Raw genomic sequence first — 19068 nt, 5'->3', positions numbered from 1 at the left:
AGACTACCTAAGAGCATATTATATCCACTGTAGTAAGCACATGTACTAGTTGAGTTAGTAAGAAGAAAATTACTGAGAAGAGAGCGCCATTTCATCATACATGGCGACCGAGTTTTTTATTGTTCACAAGCTAATTACTGTATGACATGGGACCATCAAGAAAATTGATAAACGAGCGTGTCTTAGTTTGGGCAATATTGGTTTATCCCATCTTTATTTTTCCGCAAGTGATGCCTGGGAGTGAAACTGAATGCATTTATTTAAAGTTAAAAATGAATTCATATTTGTAACGGTTATGAAATCGTTAAAATGAGAATAATTCGATAAAAAAATCTCTCAAAATTCTTTTCTGCAGCGCGAATCTACTGAAACGTACAAGTTTGATGGAATACGTTCAGAAGCGCCCTCTAATGGCGATGGAAAAATTTTATTTTTCTTTGCAATTAGCGGATTCCTTGTGACTCATGAAATGTTGACTACAAAATGAAAAATACCAAATCTCTGTCGCGAGCAAACTAAATTTTCGTTCTTATGCAGAAGTAATTATCATATGCCATTTTTTTTTCTTCTTTATTCACCTCACTCTCACCAATCCACTTCGCAAAACAACTCGATAACATAAAGTTGAATTTGAGCCCAGAAATTTTAATTAGGTGTTCAGTTCCAGAAGTAATTTTACTGGCGAAATTTGCAAATATTAACGCCGTATAAATTTTATTCTTCTAAAAATATTTGAGTCTTGTGATAATTATAATAGACTTAGTCTTCAAAATAATTGATAATCCGTGTATAGCATTTCTATATATATATTTTTCTTTTATGCATTTGCTACTAGGATAGGTAGAAGTTTTAAAAAATTTACATGGATTACACTTTTCAGACGCAAAAATGTATTTGTTGCTGAAATAGGTGGCGCAACGATCTGAAGATATTATGAGGCATTCGACTTACTAAATAAAATAAAAGAATTGCAAAATTGGCTGAGAGTATTAGTAATATTAGTGTTAGTAATTACTAATATTGAAATAATTACTGGAATTATAGGGACTCAGGGAGGGGAGCAGTTGGCTATTCATTATCTCTTTCGATTGCTGGGTCCTCAAGAAAATTATTTTTAACATACTAAATAAGACCACTGTATAATTATTTCCAAAATGTCGAAAATTATTATTTTTCCATTGTAAATGAAAAAAAATTTTTTTTTTTTTATATTTTTAAATTCCCGACGATATAAATTTGGCTAGTTTCCACAATAAATCATTTTAATGTGTCTAGAAAGAAACTACTGATATATAACCTGTTATATATATGTACATAAAATTGTATCTCTCCTTTTTTTGCTTTATATATTTTTCGCAAATATAATTACACATACAAATAATCTTTGATATCAAGAAACCAGGTGGCAGCACTGAGTTTGACTGTACTATGCAATACATTTATATGACGACAGGAAGATAGGTCTGTCTATATGAATACTGAAAAAAATTATTTCATAAAAGAAAATGAAGATCTTTATTTCTGCCCTTGCTTCCAAAAAGGCACCATGCTCTCATGCCGCTGACGCTAGTGGGTTTCTATGAGTTGTGAAAAAAAAAAAAATAAAGGTATGGGAGAAAAGGATAGACAGAGACAGGACAAATACAGCACAAGCAGAAGGTGTGGGGAATTCTAGACGTCAGTGCCCTTTTATCACATTCACTACAAAATGTCTCTCATATATATAATATAACTGACATACAAAAAATGTATAAATAGAAATATGTTTTATAAAAACAATATAATACATCATAAATGGCTTCTTTCTCTTTCTGTCTCTACTGCGAAGATTGATTTCATTTTAGTAACACTTACTATTGACAACTGTGGTTGCCATAGATACAAAAGACGGAAGTCACAATAAGTACCAAGTTGCCTAGCGCGACATCATGACAATCATTGAGCTGTGACCTGTTACAAGGCATCGTCATTGTGTGTGTGTGTGTGTGTGTGTGTGTGTGTGTGTGTGTGTGTGTGTGTGTGTGTGTGTGTGTGTGTGTGTGTGTGTGTGGCACCGTTAGTTCATGTGGGTAATTACCAAGGACGAGAGACAATAATAATCTTATAGCATTTGCACGACCTGGTTTAGGACAAATTTCATTGATGTTCTTTTTTAACTGTAGAAAAGGAATCCTGTAGCAATAACGTATTGTAAGTTGTAAAATATCTTACCATCGTTCCAGTTAAATACACTGGGAAAATATTATTAATTAAAAACAAAATCAATAAACAAAATTTTCCATTCATTAAGCACCTATCCATTCAATTGATGGAAACGTTGATGTTATATTCATTTTTACCAAAGTGTCAGTAGATACATTGGTAAAACTGAACTGTTCATATATGTTATACGACATATATGAACTTCTTGGTACTGGAGGTAATTTGGTGCTGCAAGTTTGGAAAGAATTATGGACCACTGAATGCCCAACATAACACGATATGTGAAAAAAAGTCTGTAGACTGACCACCAGATGAAACACAGCAGTTAGTAAATACACCAGGGTGGTGTAGATATGTAGATACGATAGGATTAATTTCAAAGTTGTTGCTTGTGTTACTGAGAAGTAATACTTCAATGAAGTTCGCTTGTGTGCTGTACCCAGTGCGAATTCTGCTCATCAAATAAATAGCCAACTTAAAAGAACACACTGGAAAAACTACCCAGAAAACGTCATGATGTCAATATTTGTTTCAGAAATGAAATAATGAGCGTAATTCAAACATTTCACTGATTTTTCAAGTTCAAAATTAGAGTCACGTGTGTTGATGACGTATTAGGACATTCATGATTTGAACCCCGACTATTATCAATAGCACTCTTTTTACAAGACTGTAATTTGTGGTGGCATTATGCTTGCATGGCAGTTTAATGATTACTTTTAGTTACGACTTGATGTTGCTCTACACTTGAGGAAGGTCAATGATATATAGCGTTAACCTTAACCAAAGCCTCGAAGACTAATACACTGGTGCGATTCTTATTCCATGATATATGTATTATGCTTAACATGTACTGTGTGTATATGCCAATCAATATTTAACAAAGTAATGTTTATGAGACATAACGCGCGACAAAAATTGATCCAACTTTTGTTATTTATATTTTAATAATATTGAGATATTATATCAGTCATATAACATAATTATGCATTGAATAATACTTTATCTTGATTATACAGCACATATTTCTATTGATTTTATCTTTCACTCTTCTGTTTCACGTAGCGAATTCCTATTAATAATTCTAACAATTAAATGGATTTACATATTTAATATAAGTGGTAGATTTTTTGAGACATCAATATTATTGCCAGGTATAGGTAATGCTGTATAGAGACTCAATCCAAGAATTCGAATATAATCCAAGATCGGTCTGTCAAAGAGTCTTTTCCTAATGAGTTTAAAATAAGAAAATAGCTCTGTAAATTGGTATGTATTGTCTTGAAGACACGCACACAGATTCTCCATTTTGCAATACTGGTAAACAGCAATGGCATCTGATCAAATGTATTTGATCTATCCTAAACGCCTGCTTTCTTCTGTTTCCTGTACAACTGCTTCCTCCTAGTCCCGAGGGAATTTTAATTCAAATGCTACAACAAACTTTTCAATTTCTATTGAATGACAGCGAATACTTTGAATGATATGTGTTTTGGGAGGCATTTACTTTGTGAAAGATCATCGCATTCAACTGGATTATACATAAAGGATACTGTTATTGTTTTCGATTAGCGACAAGCCCACTAATGATGTAAGGAGTTGGTGTTATCACGTACGATGATTGTAGATGTCTCCTCAGGGCACTTTCAGAGAAGGAAAAACCTACAGCAACTCATTTTCATTTGATAGAATCTAGATACATTTTCCAACTATTTTGGCATACTTCAAAGGATCGACTTGATAGAGATGACTCATAACATATAACCTCTGAAATTCGATGACTCTTGAAATTCAATCAATTCTGTTGAATGGTATGACTCCTGTAATGGTCAATTCACTTTACTTTGCAAACAGACATCTCATTTACTACATTTCAGAATATATATATATATATATATATATATCGCTATATATATATATATATATATATATATATATATATATATATATATATATATATATATATATATATATATATAGCGTTTATCGAAATATCAGTACCAGGAGATAGTCGGATTGACAACAAAGAAAATGAAAAAATTACAAAATATCGCGATTTGCAAATCGAAGTTGAACGAATCTGGCAAAAGAAAACGAAAGTTGTTCCCATAATAATAGGTGCTTTAGGCGCCATCCCTAAAACATTGAAAAAACATCTAGAAGCACTCGAGTTAGATGGATTAAAAATTGGGCAGCTGCAAAAGGCCGCTTTGTTCGGCACAGCTTTCATTTTCAGAAAGTATTTCCACAACTCACAGGCCCTTGGGTAGGGCTCGAATTAGTGGAATATAACCAGCCTTTTCTTAAGACTGAGGAAGCAAATCAAGCTTTGATGAATATTATATAGATATATTTACTGCATTATGGTGAATTATAAAAAAAAAAAAGTTTTTTTTATAATTCATCATAATGTAGATACCAAACAAATCAACAATTCAAATGTCCTTTGACTCCTTTGTGCAAGTAAATGCAGAATATCTTGTCTGCGGATTAATAGAGAACTTTATAGCCAACACACTTCTGAAACTTAGAAAGAATTCCTTGTTTTGTATGCTTTGTGTAAGGTCTTTGAAAAGCAATCGATTGAATCTCAGCACGTTGAACCATTAATCCTCAATAATTTCAACAAGAAACTAGAGCGTGGTATAAAATGCTTACAGAACACATCTCCACCTCTCTGTTATAATACTGCTCTTGAAAACAGGACAGTGTCTGAATGCTCTTTCCAGGATGTTCACTCCAACTAGACTTGCTGTAATATGTACCATTCGTAAGCCAAATTGGTCGATGTTGTTTATGTTTTTGACCATATGTGGTTTTTATAGATATTATCTTAGTCTAGTATATACACTAAAATATCAAACTTTGTCAAAGTAAATGGCATAATAAATAATATATTTAAGCCATCCGTAGTACAAAAACACATTAGAATCAGACTATATCATGTCTTGTCAAAACCAACTCTACTATACGGAAGCGAAACATGGACCATGAAAAGGAAAGATGAAAAACGAACTCAAAAAGCAGAAATGAAATTTTTAAGAAAAACAGCTGGATATACCAAGTGGGACCATAAAACAAATGAAGAAATTTGACAATCCCTGAATATAAAACCAATTAATTACCACATAAGACAGTATAAACAAAAATGGATAGAACATTCAAATCGAATGGACAACAGTAGACTACCAAAAATAGTATACATATATAAAATAAGTGGGAAAAGAAGAATCGGAAGACCAAGAAAGAGATGGCATGAGACCGGAACAGGCCACTTGGCCTAAAATCCATGTTAGGAAGAAGAAAATCTTTGTCTGTGAAGACTTAGAAATATCGTGAAGAGATATTTCCAAGTGCAGCCTATAAAAATAGCTTTTGTCAAATCACATCCAATTCAGAATTTTGTATCTCATGGAATACAGTCGCTAAATGCTGTTCAAGGTTATTATTAGTATCGGAAAACAGTATGTAAGTTATGTATGAGATGTGATAAAAATGGTTCGCACGCTGCAATTACTCATACTAGCCCCACTGTTACCCCGGATTGTGGTTATCTCGCATTTGTAACAAACTTTGTGTTGTGTTCTCTGAAGATGCTGGATATAATACCAGCGAAATATTAACTTTTAAGTTAATAAATAGTTATTTTCTTATCCATCTGTGTTCATATCAATACCGTTAAATCTATTACAAAATGTGATCAAAGTTTTCGGATTGATCTCCAGATGGCATTATAAAGGTCTTCCTAAGTAAGAAGAGATGGAGTCTTGTGTCATTCACACATTTATCTCAAAGGGGTAGCCTGCATTATTGAAAAAGTACTTCTCTTTTAAATCTGTTATAAGTACAAACAGTTTCATAACTTAATCATCTTTTGGTTTTTCTATTACAGAACTTTGAAATCGTCATTGCTAGTATCAGTTTGATTTTTATAATAGAAAAAAAAAAAACAATCTTAGCGTCTGTATGACAAAATTTCTGGACGAATTGGAAAATATCGGAAAAAACGAATTCTAATGGTATTTCGGTGTACAAGCCATTCAATTATAGCAACAGTTTCGCTTCAGTTGCCGAACGACACACTATTAATTACTGCCCGTTTAAAGCCATCGCTTGTGTTAATCACCTTAGAGGTGTTCGAAGTAGTCCTTTTCTCCTTCATCTTAGAAGAGGCTTAATGCGACAAACTGCGATTTGTTGAAAGGACCACATTCGGCTTTCGGAGGATAGGTAGCAGTGTTGTTATAATTACCTTGCAGAAGGTTGTCAGATGTCATTTCAATGGGATCCTACGCTTCGCTAAGTAATGACATGTTTACAGAACTCCTTGAACCCTGCCATCTGAGTTAATTTGTTGTCGGCCACTTCCCACACAGTCCGATCATAATTAATTTTAATCCATTTGGAGAATACGCCATCTGCGTCACGTTCCGACACTGCCCACCAGCTTCGGGGGATTTTATTAAGTTCTTCGCAGTAGAGGTGAATGACAAAGAATCGTCTTTATTTAAACAATACACATTGCAAGACTCCTTGTAAACACCAGCGACGGCCTTTTAAGTAGCAAGGCTTTAGGACGGTTGTTTGATGTGGGATTGCTCTCATTTGTTCAGCGGATAGGGCGGACAGTGTTAAGGTTTGCGACACTGTTTCGACTTCCGTCAGTGTCTTTACATTCTCTAAATCCACGGTAACTAAACTGAAGCTACGACGACTTAAATTTCGCTTGGGAAGTTATTATTTAGTACTCCATACAAACCAAATTCTGTTTCAGGAAAATAAATCGTTAACTGTGGGAATATTTAAGTGGGAAAATTCAAACAGGATTTTAAAAGAATCAGTAGATTTAGTCCGATCCTAAAAATAATAATAAAAAAATCAAAGATTTACAACGCAACCAACTTGATCGTTCTGATGTATCAAAGCTATTCTTACTCTGATTTGGCAAGAGGCCTGAAAGGTGTGCGCGATAAATAAATGCTTCAAGAAGATTTGAGTTTAAAAGGAACCAATATGAACTGTGTCCATAATTCTTACATTCACTTCTGAATGTTTTTTTTTTTTTGGTTGTTTGTTTATTGTTGTTGTGGTGGTGGTGGAATCAGAAAAGGCATTCTGATTCTGGACACAAAGTTCCATTTCTTTAATTTATACGTGGGTGGTCTGAAACGTTCTCGGACTCGAACATAGATGGCAACACTATCGGCAAGATTTTTTTTCCTAAGTTGGTACGTCTGTCATAAGCATCCGTGTGAATTGCAAGGCATTCTATCAAGTAGTTTGTTTTATACAGCTGTCTGAAGCAAAAGTGTTATGTGCATCCCTTGAAATGGATAAAATTGAGTATCGTGCGGTTATAAAATTCTTTGTAAAAGAAGGTTTAACGCCAAAAGAAATTCATTCGAAGTTCAAAAACGTTTATGGACACTCTTCTCCTTCGTTTTCCACAATTAAGAAATTGGCTGCCGAGTTTAAACGTGGCCGTACCAGTCTTGAAGATGATCCACGTGAAGGACGTCCAAAAAGTGTAACAACACCAGAAATCATTCATCAAGTGCACGATATAGTACTGAATGACTGGCGAGTCAAAATGCATGAAATTTCTGAGACTATAGGCATTTCAAAAGAACATGTAGGATATATTTTGCACGAAGAATTGCAAATGAAAAAGTTTTGCGCAAGATGGGTGCTGCGCTTGCTCACAGCAGATGAAAAACGCACTCATATGAAAATCTCTCAACAGTGCTTGGAGCATTTTAATAAGAATAAAATAGATTTTGTGCATCGATTTATTACTGTGGATGAGAATTGGATTCACCATTACACACACCAGAATCTAAACAGCAGTCAAAACAGTGGACAGAAGCCGATTGTTCAGCGCCAAAGAAGAAAAAAATGGTTTCAGCAGGAAAGGTCATGGCATCGGTCTTTTGGGATGATAAAGGCATTTTGTTTATTAATTATATTGAAAAGGGTAAAACAATAACCAGGGAATATTATTCCGATATTTTAACCAGACTAGACGAAAAAATTCGTGAGAAAAGACTCGGTTTGTAGAAGAAAAAAAAATCATCTTTCATCAGGACACCTGCCCACAAAGGTGTTTTGGCAATGGGGAAATTAAGGGATCTGCACCATGAATTGTTGGACCATCCACCCTATTCCCCAGATCTGACTGCCTCTGACTTCTATCTCTTCCCAAAACTAAAACTCTTCCTCGCTGGTCAGCATTTTTCTTCGAATCAAGAGGTGATTGCAGCTGTAGAGGGGTATTTTGCAGATCTTACTGAGAATCCGTAAAGGGATGGGATAATGGCGCTGGAGCATCGCTGGAATAAATGTATTAGTCTTAAGGGAGATCATGTTGAAAAATAAAAATAATTTTGAAATTATAAATTCGTTTTTTCATTGTTAGGCCGAGAACTTTTCAGATCACCCTCGCAATTCTTACACTCATTTTTTTTTTTTTTTTTTTTTTTTTTTTTTGGTGGAGTCAGAAAGGCATTCTCTGATTCTGGACCCAAGTTCCATTTCTTTAATTTATATGTACTTTCCAAGAGATACCATGTCTTATACTAAGATAGGATCAAACAACAAATATCTTACTTCTTTTAATACCCGCGCTATTACACCCTTAGGAGCACCATTTGACTAGGTATTAAGATATACCAAAGTAATTTTAATTCCTTTCTGCTCTGCTTGTTACGTTTAAGACTTATAGTTCATTGGCAAGGCAATAAAAGTGCAATTAAGTTAATCGGCATGTTTCATTACACCATAAGTTCGAGAAGGTAGATTAATGATCAGTGTAATTACTAGTATTAGTTGGTGTTTTGTGTTCATTATGAACATCCAACGATAAACATGCTTGTATCGCGAAGAGGGCATTTCAGAGCAATTTCCACTTCAAACAGTTCGAATTCTCTTTCCGAACATTGTATAAAGGACCACAGGGGCACATCAATAATGCAATACTTGTTCATTAAGATACGGTTTTACAAGGAGTTAACTGCAACCAATTATAGTTCTGTACTCTTTCTCCATGAGCCAGAAGATAGTTCAAGTTGTTAAGTCCAGAGATAACTGCTGCCTAAGCAACTTGTCTGTTATGAGAAATCGTTTACACTTTTGCGATTGAAGTTTTATGGATATAATAAACGAAAATTATAACCTTCATTTTATTTGATCGGTTTTCCTTTTCCCTAGGGATATACGGATACGATCAAAAATATCGAGACGGACCCAAACCGGACCTCAAAAGGAAAGACGATAATTTAGTTTTCACGGTCAGCTTCAGTTTTATTGTTTTTTTTAAATCATAATTCGCTTTAATATTTATAGTTAAATATGTCACTAACACTTTTAGAAAACACGTAACATCACCTACGAAAGACAAATATTTTAAACCCCAATATTTAAATGTTTATAATAGTTCAGATATGTTCAGGATGCTGTTATTCAATATTTATGAAAGAATAATTGAAATCATAAATAAACAGCGATTAAACATCAAATAAATGCGATATTATGTGGTCAATTTACTAGTTTTGTGAGACGTGAATTCCGAGTTTTCTATCGGAATATATCCGCCACCTCCGTACAAGATTGGTTTTACAGTTAAACATGTAGAAAGAGCATACGTGAAGTCATCGAACTTCGTCTACATATGACAAATCAATCGGGTCAACTTCGTTCAGACTGAAATTAATGGAGATAATCTGAAAGAATTTAACCTTTGAAAAATGCTAAAATATATTTTAAAAGCATCTTCGGAAAAAGTAAAGTTTTGAAAAATATACTTAGATCTGTTTAAAATAGTTGCTAATAGTTATTGCTAACATATTCGCATGGTGCGTTCCTGTAAAGCTATGGTGTGTATTGAATATAAAAATACGTTTTGAAATCTATGTTTTACTGTCTGTGTAGCTTTCTTTAAGATAAACGCACCTCGTTTATCACCCAGGGAAATATTTCTCAGAGGAATTTTCAATAGCGTGTTTATACAAATTCCGGTCACATACTGACAGTTACTGGCTTTAGGAGAAAGAGAAAAGAACATAATCTATAAAAGCAGGTTAAAAGGATGTATAAAATGATTCAATTTAAATTTTAAATATTAAAAAATATTTAAATTTTAAAAAGAAAAATTATTTTTTATATTAATATTGAAATAATAGAACATTTTTATTCAGACATCAAGTTAAAACAATACACCAATTTTCTTTTATTCAATATGGAGTATATATGAAATGTATTAGAGAATTACTTGTTGGGTTTCTGAGAAGTAGGTTACGTTGTTTATTACATTGTTTGAAAATATGAATGATGCGAAAGTTCTTCGATTTTTTCAAGCAACTCTCTAAAAATATAATTATAATTAGACGAAAATTAGAAGAGCCTTTAAGATCTTAACTCGTAAATATATATATATATAAATATATATATATATATATATATATATATATATATATATATATATATATAAGGTGATGATTATTAAATATAAGGTGATGATTATTAAAAACACGTTAATATTTCATAGAATGTTACAAAAGATTAAATGTTGATATCATATCTGTATAAGAAAAATGTTAGCATTTTAACTTCAAGACATTTAAAAGGAAAGCAATATCTCAGCATTATGGATTATTCATAATCACAGTCAAATATTAACACCCTACTCATATGAAACTGCACTTTAGTGTTTAAATTTCGAACATTAAAAAGAAAGTCAATTTAAGATAAATATAGTAAGTGAGAAAACAGGTATTCCATTTATTCCATTTTGAATAAATATTCAATTTATCTTAATAATTTATATGCAACATGAATATTATTAAATAATTATAATTTATTAAAAGAGATAATAATAAAATTAGTTAATTTCAACAGAAATCGCTTGAACAGTAAATTGAATAAATTATAAATTTTCTATAAATTAAAATAGGCAGTCTTTTGAGAATGTTTTTAATAATTATGTAAATACAATTATGAATAATATGAATAATTTACTGAAATTAGCTTATTGCTGCTACGTCATGCAAAAAAAAAAAAAAATTCATCGGACAGAATATAATAAAATAGATTTGTCCACAAGTCAATCTTTAGAAAGTTCTTTTCTAGAGCATGCTGCTGGTTGCGAAGATGTGCAGAAATGAAGGGAAAAAATAAATAAACTCACTTACCTTGGAGCCCCTTTCATTAAATATAATTTCGACATCTAAAATTGGGCCAAATTGCTGCAAGAAAAGAGAAAAAGAAATGAAATTGTAGCAAATAATATACCGTGTTTATCAAATCAATTCCTTATTAAAACAAAATGTATCAATGTGTATATTTGTAAGAATTCTTTTCTTTCATTCTTCCCTTGGTTTCATTTATTTACGAGATAATCAAAGGTGATTGTTTTTCCTTGTGTTCCTTGCAAAGAAATTTATTCCATTTCCGAAATAAGACGGGGTGGAACCGAATTTAAGCAGATTGAATTTAGAAATTAATTTTAAACTGGAACGTCCGTGTATTCTACCGTCTTTCCCCCGACTCAGTCAGAACGTCATTCTGCTAGCTCCGATTATCGGCAAAATCATCTTTGCGGCAGACGCAGAATTTTTCCTCCCCTAAGGGCTCCGGTGATGTGTTGTGGGATCGGATATGGCTGGATGTTCGGAAAAGAACCGGAGAAACCGCCATAACAAGCTGATATTGAGCGCGTGTCCGAGAGAAAACGAAAAGAAGAAGAAAGAAAATATATTTCAACCGCCAGGCGAAACAACTGAATTGAATTACACTTATTACCACCGGGCGGCTTACACGAAGTTATTTTCAATTTATTTAACGGCGTCTTAATGAAACAATTTCCAGTTTATTACACAAATGAGAGAGAGAGAATAGTAAACGAATTTGCACTTGGATATTAATTAGAAAACTCTCTCTTGTTTCTTCTTTATAAGGAAATAAATACCTTGATTTCCCATGCAAGATCAAAGGGAAATTCAGAAAATTCCTTAAATGAACCTGAGAAATGTTATCTGTGAGATTTTAGGTAAGCTTCAGTCTTTAATAAAAAAAAGTTTATATAGCAATGAAAAATAAATATCATAAATATTAAGTTGTTAGCTGACGACGATGTAACGTCATTCATATTTTATAACATTAATCCATGTAAAATATTAAATTTTTTTCTGAAATAATAATGTAACTTATATTTCAGTTGTAAGTTAATATATAAATATTTAAATTATTCAAAATATTTTCTAAACTTCTAAAATCATCAAAAACACCTTTATTTATTTTATATCATTAATACATTTGAAATTACAATGTTGTATGCGCATTGCAATTTTAAGAAACTCCGTTATCGGGTTTTAGCTAACTGGAAATTGTTTATTCTATAAAAGCTTTGTTATTATCGGATTCTAGAATGAATAAAGGAACGAAGATTACGAAAAGACGTAGCCAGGGCTTTGAATTCCTCGTTGGACTGCGAATAGATGGCGATAGTTGTAGTTCATGTATGAACGAATTTGAGATGAGTAGTGGAATTATACGAGTAGATATCAGCTCACGTGAAGAACATTCATGGAAGTAGCTAGATAAATAGCACAAAGACGAAACCGAGCTTATGTGCGATAGCGAAGAGTGAGTCAGTAAGAGAGAGGAGACGTTAATCAATTTGATTACCCTCTCGCGAACAGACTGCAGCATTTTTAAGCTTTTCTTTATCATTTTGCTATTGAAGATGACTGTAAGTGTCTCTCTTTCTACTTTCTTTATCAGTGAATCAAAGTCTTGATTCACTGATAAAGCCTTGAGCTCCGTTGGCAGTTATAGCTAAAGGGGCAATAGGCTGCCAATCTATCCTCAAAAAAAGTTAAGGAAAAAGCTCCGTCTCCTCTTTTGAAAATAAAACAGGATATTTTATATTATTTATGTCTTGTTTGTTTACTCAAAGCATTTTATTTCATATCTTGCATACTTTATGATGTCAATGTGAACAAGATTGTGATGATGAATAAAATGTCTACTACAGTTGCATTAATCATAATATTTGATTAAAAAAAGTCGCACACATGAATTAATTAATATTAGGAAAATATGTTGTTCCAATGAGAGAGATTTAATTAGCTCACGGGCAGCTAATTTATGTAGTGAATGCACAAGTAATCACGATGGGTGATTGTACAGTACTCCACTCGCCATTACCCTTAGATAACGCATCTTTACATTTTATTGCAATAACAAACTCTAAAATGTAAATTGTCTGCAAGTACTACCAACTAATGGGTTTCTTCTATCGATCACGCATTTATTAAACATTAATTTTTTATGTGAAACTCACCCAAGTAATGTTGTAAACCTCTAATACATTATAGCATGAAAGGCTTTTTATTATTATTAATTTTATATCCGGAGACTGCACTTGAAACTTTTCAAGTCACCTCGTGTCTTCAAGAAGCACGTTACGTGGATTCATTTTCCACCTAGAGACAACAACGGAGACCTTACAGCCTTCGTTGCTTCCACAATAATGCCATGCAATCATCATCCAACCTTGAAGGCAACTATTAATAATAGAAAAACGTTCGCTTTATCAATTTTATTCAAAATGCATCGAGAAATCCTAACCAATATTAATTTTCGCATTAATATGAACTGAATCTCCGTAGATTCTATTTAAACGCTATAGAAAGAAGAAAGAAATCTAAGATTTGCAGGAATTAAAAGATTTATTAGCAGCTTAACACGTTTGATAACCTAGAAAACTCAAGATTAAGAAAAAGTAAAAATATTAACGCGCAAAAGTGCTGGGAAAATCTTTTTAATTTAAAAGTTCACATCGCGGGATTAACAAGTTGCAAGATTATTAATCCTCGAAGTATTATTCTCCGCTTTCACTAATCTTTCCAGTTTCAAACACTCGACAAGAGGATTCTCAAAAATGCTTGTTCTTAGCTGCGTCTTACAATTATCATTAAACAAAAAAGCAAGTTTAGAATTAAAGGATTTAAAAGATTATCATTCATTTGATTTTTTTTCTTCATTTTTAATAAAACATATTTTAGAGTATGAAACGTAGTTGCTTTAGTAATTTACATTGTTCTTTCAAGCTATGCACGAAGAAGATGGAGATACCTTATAGAATTGGTCGTCTTAAATACGTATTCCCAACAGGCCTTTCAATTTTATTCTGAATGATTTCTTGTAAGTTATTTTTTATTATTTATCATTCGTTTTTGAAATTTAATGGTCAAATAAAAGAAAACGCTTCAGTTGTATAGTCAATAATTCTTCTTTATGGCAGGCGAAGTCAAGATTTGTTTCACCATAAGGAATTTACTGTGATATGATGCAGCGGAGATCAAATCTATTTGGAATCTGTCCAAATATCTAGTAAATCGCAAATCTAGTAAATATGAAGTGTATTAATATTTTTTTGTTAATCGTGTATATATATATATATATATATATATATATATATATATATATATATATATTTCTTTGTTAATCATGTAAACCAAAATTATGTATTTAAAAACAAATAATTTCGAAGCTAACTTGAATTTCCGATTTTTTTATAAAATCTATTTATGGGTGTCTACTATTACAGTTTTTTTTTTTTTTTTTTTTTTTTTTTGCAAAGATAAATTTAGTCCGTATTATTACTTTTGGGGATTTCAATAACAAGAACGAGTTCTTTTACTGTGTTTCTTAAAGCTAGAAATGATTAAAAACTATCGGAAAAGTTCTTTGAGTTAGCACTGGCATCGACTTCTATCGCATTAGGATGACATTTCCCAAATTGAAAAACCTGACCATTTTATAGAGGTATCGAAACAACAAAAAAAAGAAAAATGTTTTAAACATATTTTGGTTATATTGTATTCATAAATTTCTTGGAAACTTATATAAAACTCCTAAATGTTTATTTTTACAAATATTGATTTCGTATGTTTCTAAATCTGTGTCCCTGGAGATCGTGAATTTCAAACTGATGCCCTCACTTCAAGACTTTTGTGCAATATGCCGTTCTCATCACTCGATTTAATTCTTCAAAATATCACGAATTAAAAAAAATATGTACGATGACTGCTTTTTCTATCAGCAACGACTTTCAAGCCTTCGTATCAGTTAGAATACAATAATAATTCTAACCACTTCAAGAACAGCCTCCATACGTATATGTTGGTTCCCCTCTAACACAATAGTTCGTTAGTCATGAGACCCATTTTAATGTTAGCAGATCATTCCCAAGTGCCTTCAGGTATTTTTATTATCGTTACATATTGATTTGTATTAACATGTTCAGTATCCATGCAAATAGCGTCCACTTCTCCCCTTATGACTATGTGGTTTCCAAAAAACATTACAATGAAGGAAAATAATGCAACATTTCCATAGGCCAATTAGATTATTTTTCCGTACAGCTGAGAAAATTGTTTGTCCGTCTGTTGAAAGTCATGCAATTTGTCAGTATCAATTCAACAATTGCAATGATATGAAATTAACTGACTATATTGTTGAAATCCAATTTTTAATTTTTTTTTTATATTTTTTATTTTTTTATATGAAATAAACTGACTCTATTATTGAAATCCAGTTTTTAATTTTTTTTATATATGAAATTAACTGACTCTATTGTTAAGATCCAAATTTTAATTTCCTTACAGATCAAATTTATTTCTCTAAATATATTTCTTTTTAAGGTGTCTGAGACATTATTTCAAAACATGATAATTTAAACCCTTCTCAATTTCTTTTATGAGCTCTAAAGAAGTTTAAGCTCATGTGCATTCGTTCTCTTAACGTGGATAATGTTTCTGAAGGGAGTAGAATTGTACAAATTCAGCTATGGAGAGTGCTATTACTCTGTGATTTTGATTTTTGTCTTGGGAATGCTTTTAATGCCAACTTTAATTACTTGGGAAAGAACGATTCTTGAGTGTCTTTCTCTGGCTTCCTCTATCTGCTCTTTACATAACTGTACTGGAATCACAGTAAATTAAATTCTGAGAAGTGTTTTCAGCCAGTTTATGCACTTTTAATTTTTGCGTTTAGATTTGATTTGTTTTTGGTTCATTAGAATAGATTTTGCTGAGAAGTTTTCACATTAGCGACATCTGCTGTCCATTCCTCGTACTAAGACTACCAATGAAAATTCACTCGGTTGCACGTTCTATATTATGCAATTCTCGGGAAAAAAAGTATTATATATAATTGTACTTTATTTGTTCCTAATTTATTAATTATTTCTTACAAACTTGCTCTTTATTTTCCTGAATGACTTCTCAAATAACAGGAAAAAATGCACATAACACATTTGTCATGCTCGCTAGGCCTGTAGACCATCCAAACAAATCTTTTTGCTAATTCTCTTGATCCTGATGACCCCCTAGCAACAGTTTTTATGGACGATCATTAAACTAGCTGAAATTATTCTAAGAAGAAAATGCTAAAACCTTGAATTACCCAAGCAATTTTAGATCTCTTTAGTCAGTATAGGATTTACACTAATTTGGAAAACTGAGAACAACAACGGACATTATAATTATCTGAAGACATTGATTAGAAAGGAGACAAAGCTTGAAAAAAAAATGTTTATTCGAAAAATTAGAAGAGAAATTGGGAACAGAAATTGTATTCATGATTCAAAAAATAACCATACAAAACAACAAAAAAATTACGAACTTAACAGAGCTTTTTATTCATAAGAGCCAGATAATTGAAAATGAGAATGGAATAAATATTACTGATAGGTTACTAGTTGTTTATTAGAGACACACTCGTTAGACATACCATAATTTTTGAATACCGACTTCACACATGCAACAGAAAATTAAATACAATTTATTACTACAAATATTCGTCAATATGTCATGAGCTTCTTCAGGGAAAAGACAGAAAAACTGGTAATAACACTGTATTCATAATTTAAATATTGTTGCCAGTTTGTCTGTCTTCTCCCTGAAAGAAACTCAGGACATACTGAGCGAAATACAGTAGCGAACAAATTAATACGAACAAACCGAATGTTTGAAGTTTTTGTTTTTAGTTCACTATTTTTGTTGATGTTGCGTGTTTTAACTGTTAATACGATGTTTATTAATAGTGTTGTGCGTTTTTAATATTGTAAATAAATTGATATTCGTAGTGGTTTCATTCATTTTGTGTAGCTATAAAATGGATGTCCGCGCGGTTAGCCTAATGGCTGTGCGCTTCGCAACTATATGCCTGGGAAAAGAGTGTCCTAGGTTCGATTCCCGTCGACGACGTGAGGAGCTTCAGGATCTTCCTCAGTCATAGCCAAGTTAGCCGGTCTTTGGTGTGGTCAGCAAACCTTGCTGCCCACACCAAAATGCAAAAATAAGAAAAATGTGTTCTACGTTGGTAGAGTCCATGCCTAAGCGAATTAACGAGCTTATAAGGAACAGAGGAGCATATAAATTATTAGACAAGTAAAGATGTAGTTTGATTTTCTTGTGAAATTAAATTTTTTCTTTAAAATGTGATTGTTCAGATAAATGTGTTCACTATCGTATATAGGAGTAATATTGTAAATTACAGTTAGTTTTCTCTCACATGTGTGAAGCCAAAATTCAAAAAATATTACTGAATTTGAAATGTTATGAGCGTCCAACTATATAAGTATGATGATAGCTTGGATAAAAAATTAAGGCTATTGATTATTCAATACTTAGATAGGAAGGAAAAGCAAAACGGCAGGAACTGATAATATTCCATCAGTACTGATGATGGAATTTGCAGAATTCCATGTTACATCTTCAGACTTCATAAAATGTGCAGGCAAAGGTTGAACACGGGAATCTCTTCAAAATATCGGCACTGTTGTTTCTTGTTCCCATTAAAAAGGAAACAGTAAAGACTGCACTAAGTTTAGGACCATTAGCCGGATAAGGCTAACGATGGAGGGAAGACCTGGTAGAAGAAGACCAAGAACCCAATACATGAGTGACATCAAAAATGGGCGAAGCTACAAAACAGTCAAACTAACAGCACAAATATTTTTTGATATCTTATGCGCACGAATTGAAGCAAAAATGGAATGGAAATTCTCAGGCAGCATTTAGAAAGAACAGGATTGCAACACACCATATATATTTACACTCCTTATCATCGGAGAAATAGATGGAACATAATGAAGTAATGTACCATCAATTTATTGATCTGCAGAAAGCCTTTGATTCTATTTGGCACGTGATTGCCTCGGAAGTATTCTACAGAATATGGAATAGATAGCAAAATAACCCTTTTTGAGTGAATTCTCATCTGAAATGATTCTTGAATTCAGGTGGAACCAAAGCACTTTCTTTCCAATGCGAGGAGTGGAACGAAAATGCAAGTTATCGCCTTTGTAATTTAACTGCTTCTCCGAACATGAAGAAAATGAAGATTTGGAAAACTGTAATGTTGGAGTGACAGAAGGAAGCAGACGAAATAAAATACAAAAGGAAATTTGATAAATTTAACAGCTCAAAAAGTAGAATTTATGATCAGATTTTGATGTGTGAGGTTTTTTTTTTGGAGAAAAACGTTTTATGACATCAGAACGAAATTTAGTTTAGAGTTCCTGAAAAACGGATGTCCGTTTAGACCAATTTTTTTTTAAAGAATCTTTAGCAATGTTAGTAACTTAACATCCGTGTTCCAGATTTGATCAACTGATTGCGCGATGTGACCTGTGTGTGTGTGTGTGTGTGTGTGTGTGTGTGTGTGTGTGTGTGTGTGTGTGTGTGTGTGCGCGCGCGCGCGCGCGCGCTTTAAGTGTTCTGAGTTTTTATTATTATTTAATTAATTACATTTAACATATCAAAATACGTCCTATCGAATACCTCAGAACTGGAGTCAGCA

The 19068-nt window shown here is 32.5% G+C and overlaps 1 protein-coding gene across 4 annotated transcripts in view; it reads right to left on the bottom strand.

The window, feature by feature from the left end:
• Positions 1-19068, bottom strand: part of LOC150097180 (RNA binding protein fox-1 homolog 2-like) — a 678934-nt gene that overhangs the window by 251521 nt on the left and 408345 nt on the right. For all 4 annotated transcript variants that reach the window (XM_090406839.1, XM_090406842.1, XM_090406843.1 and 1 more), the window contains exon 4: positions 11388-11441. In XM_090406839.1, coding sequence (XP_090262965.1) covers positions 11388-11441 — 54 coding nt within the window. The remainder of the gene's footprint in view (positions 1-11387; positions 11442-19068) is intronic.

The sequence above is a fragment of the Typopeltis vanoorti genome, chromosome 17, assembly GCF_054136105.1.
Source record: "Typopeltis vanoorti isolate ZY-2024b chromosome 17, IOZ_Tvanoo_1.0, whole genome shotgun sequence".
Lineage (NCBI taxonomy): Eukaryota > Metazoa > Arthropoda > Arachnida > Uropygi > Thelyphonidae > Typopeltis > Typopeltis vanoorti.
This window is presented reverse-complemented; position numbering and strand designations above follow the sequence as displayed.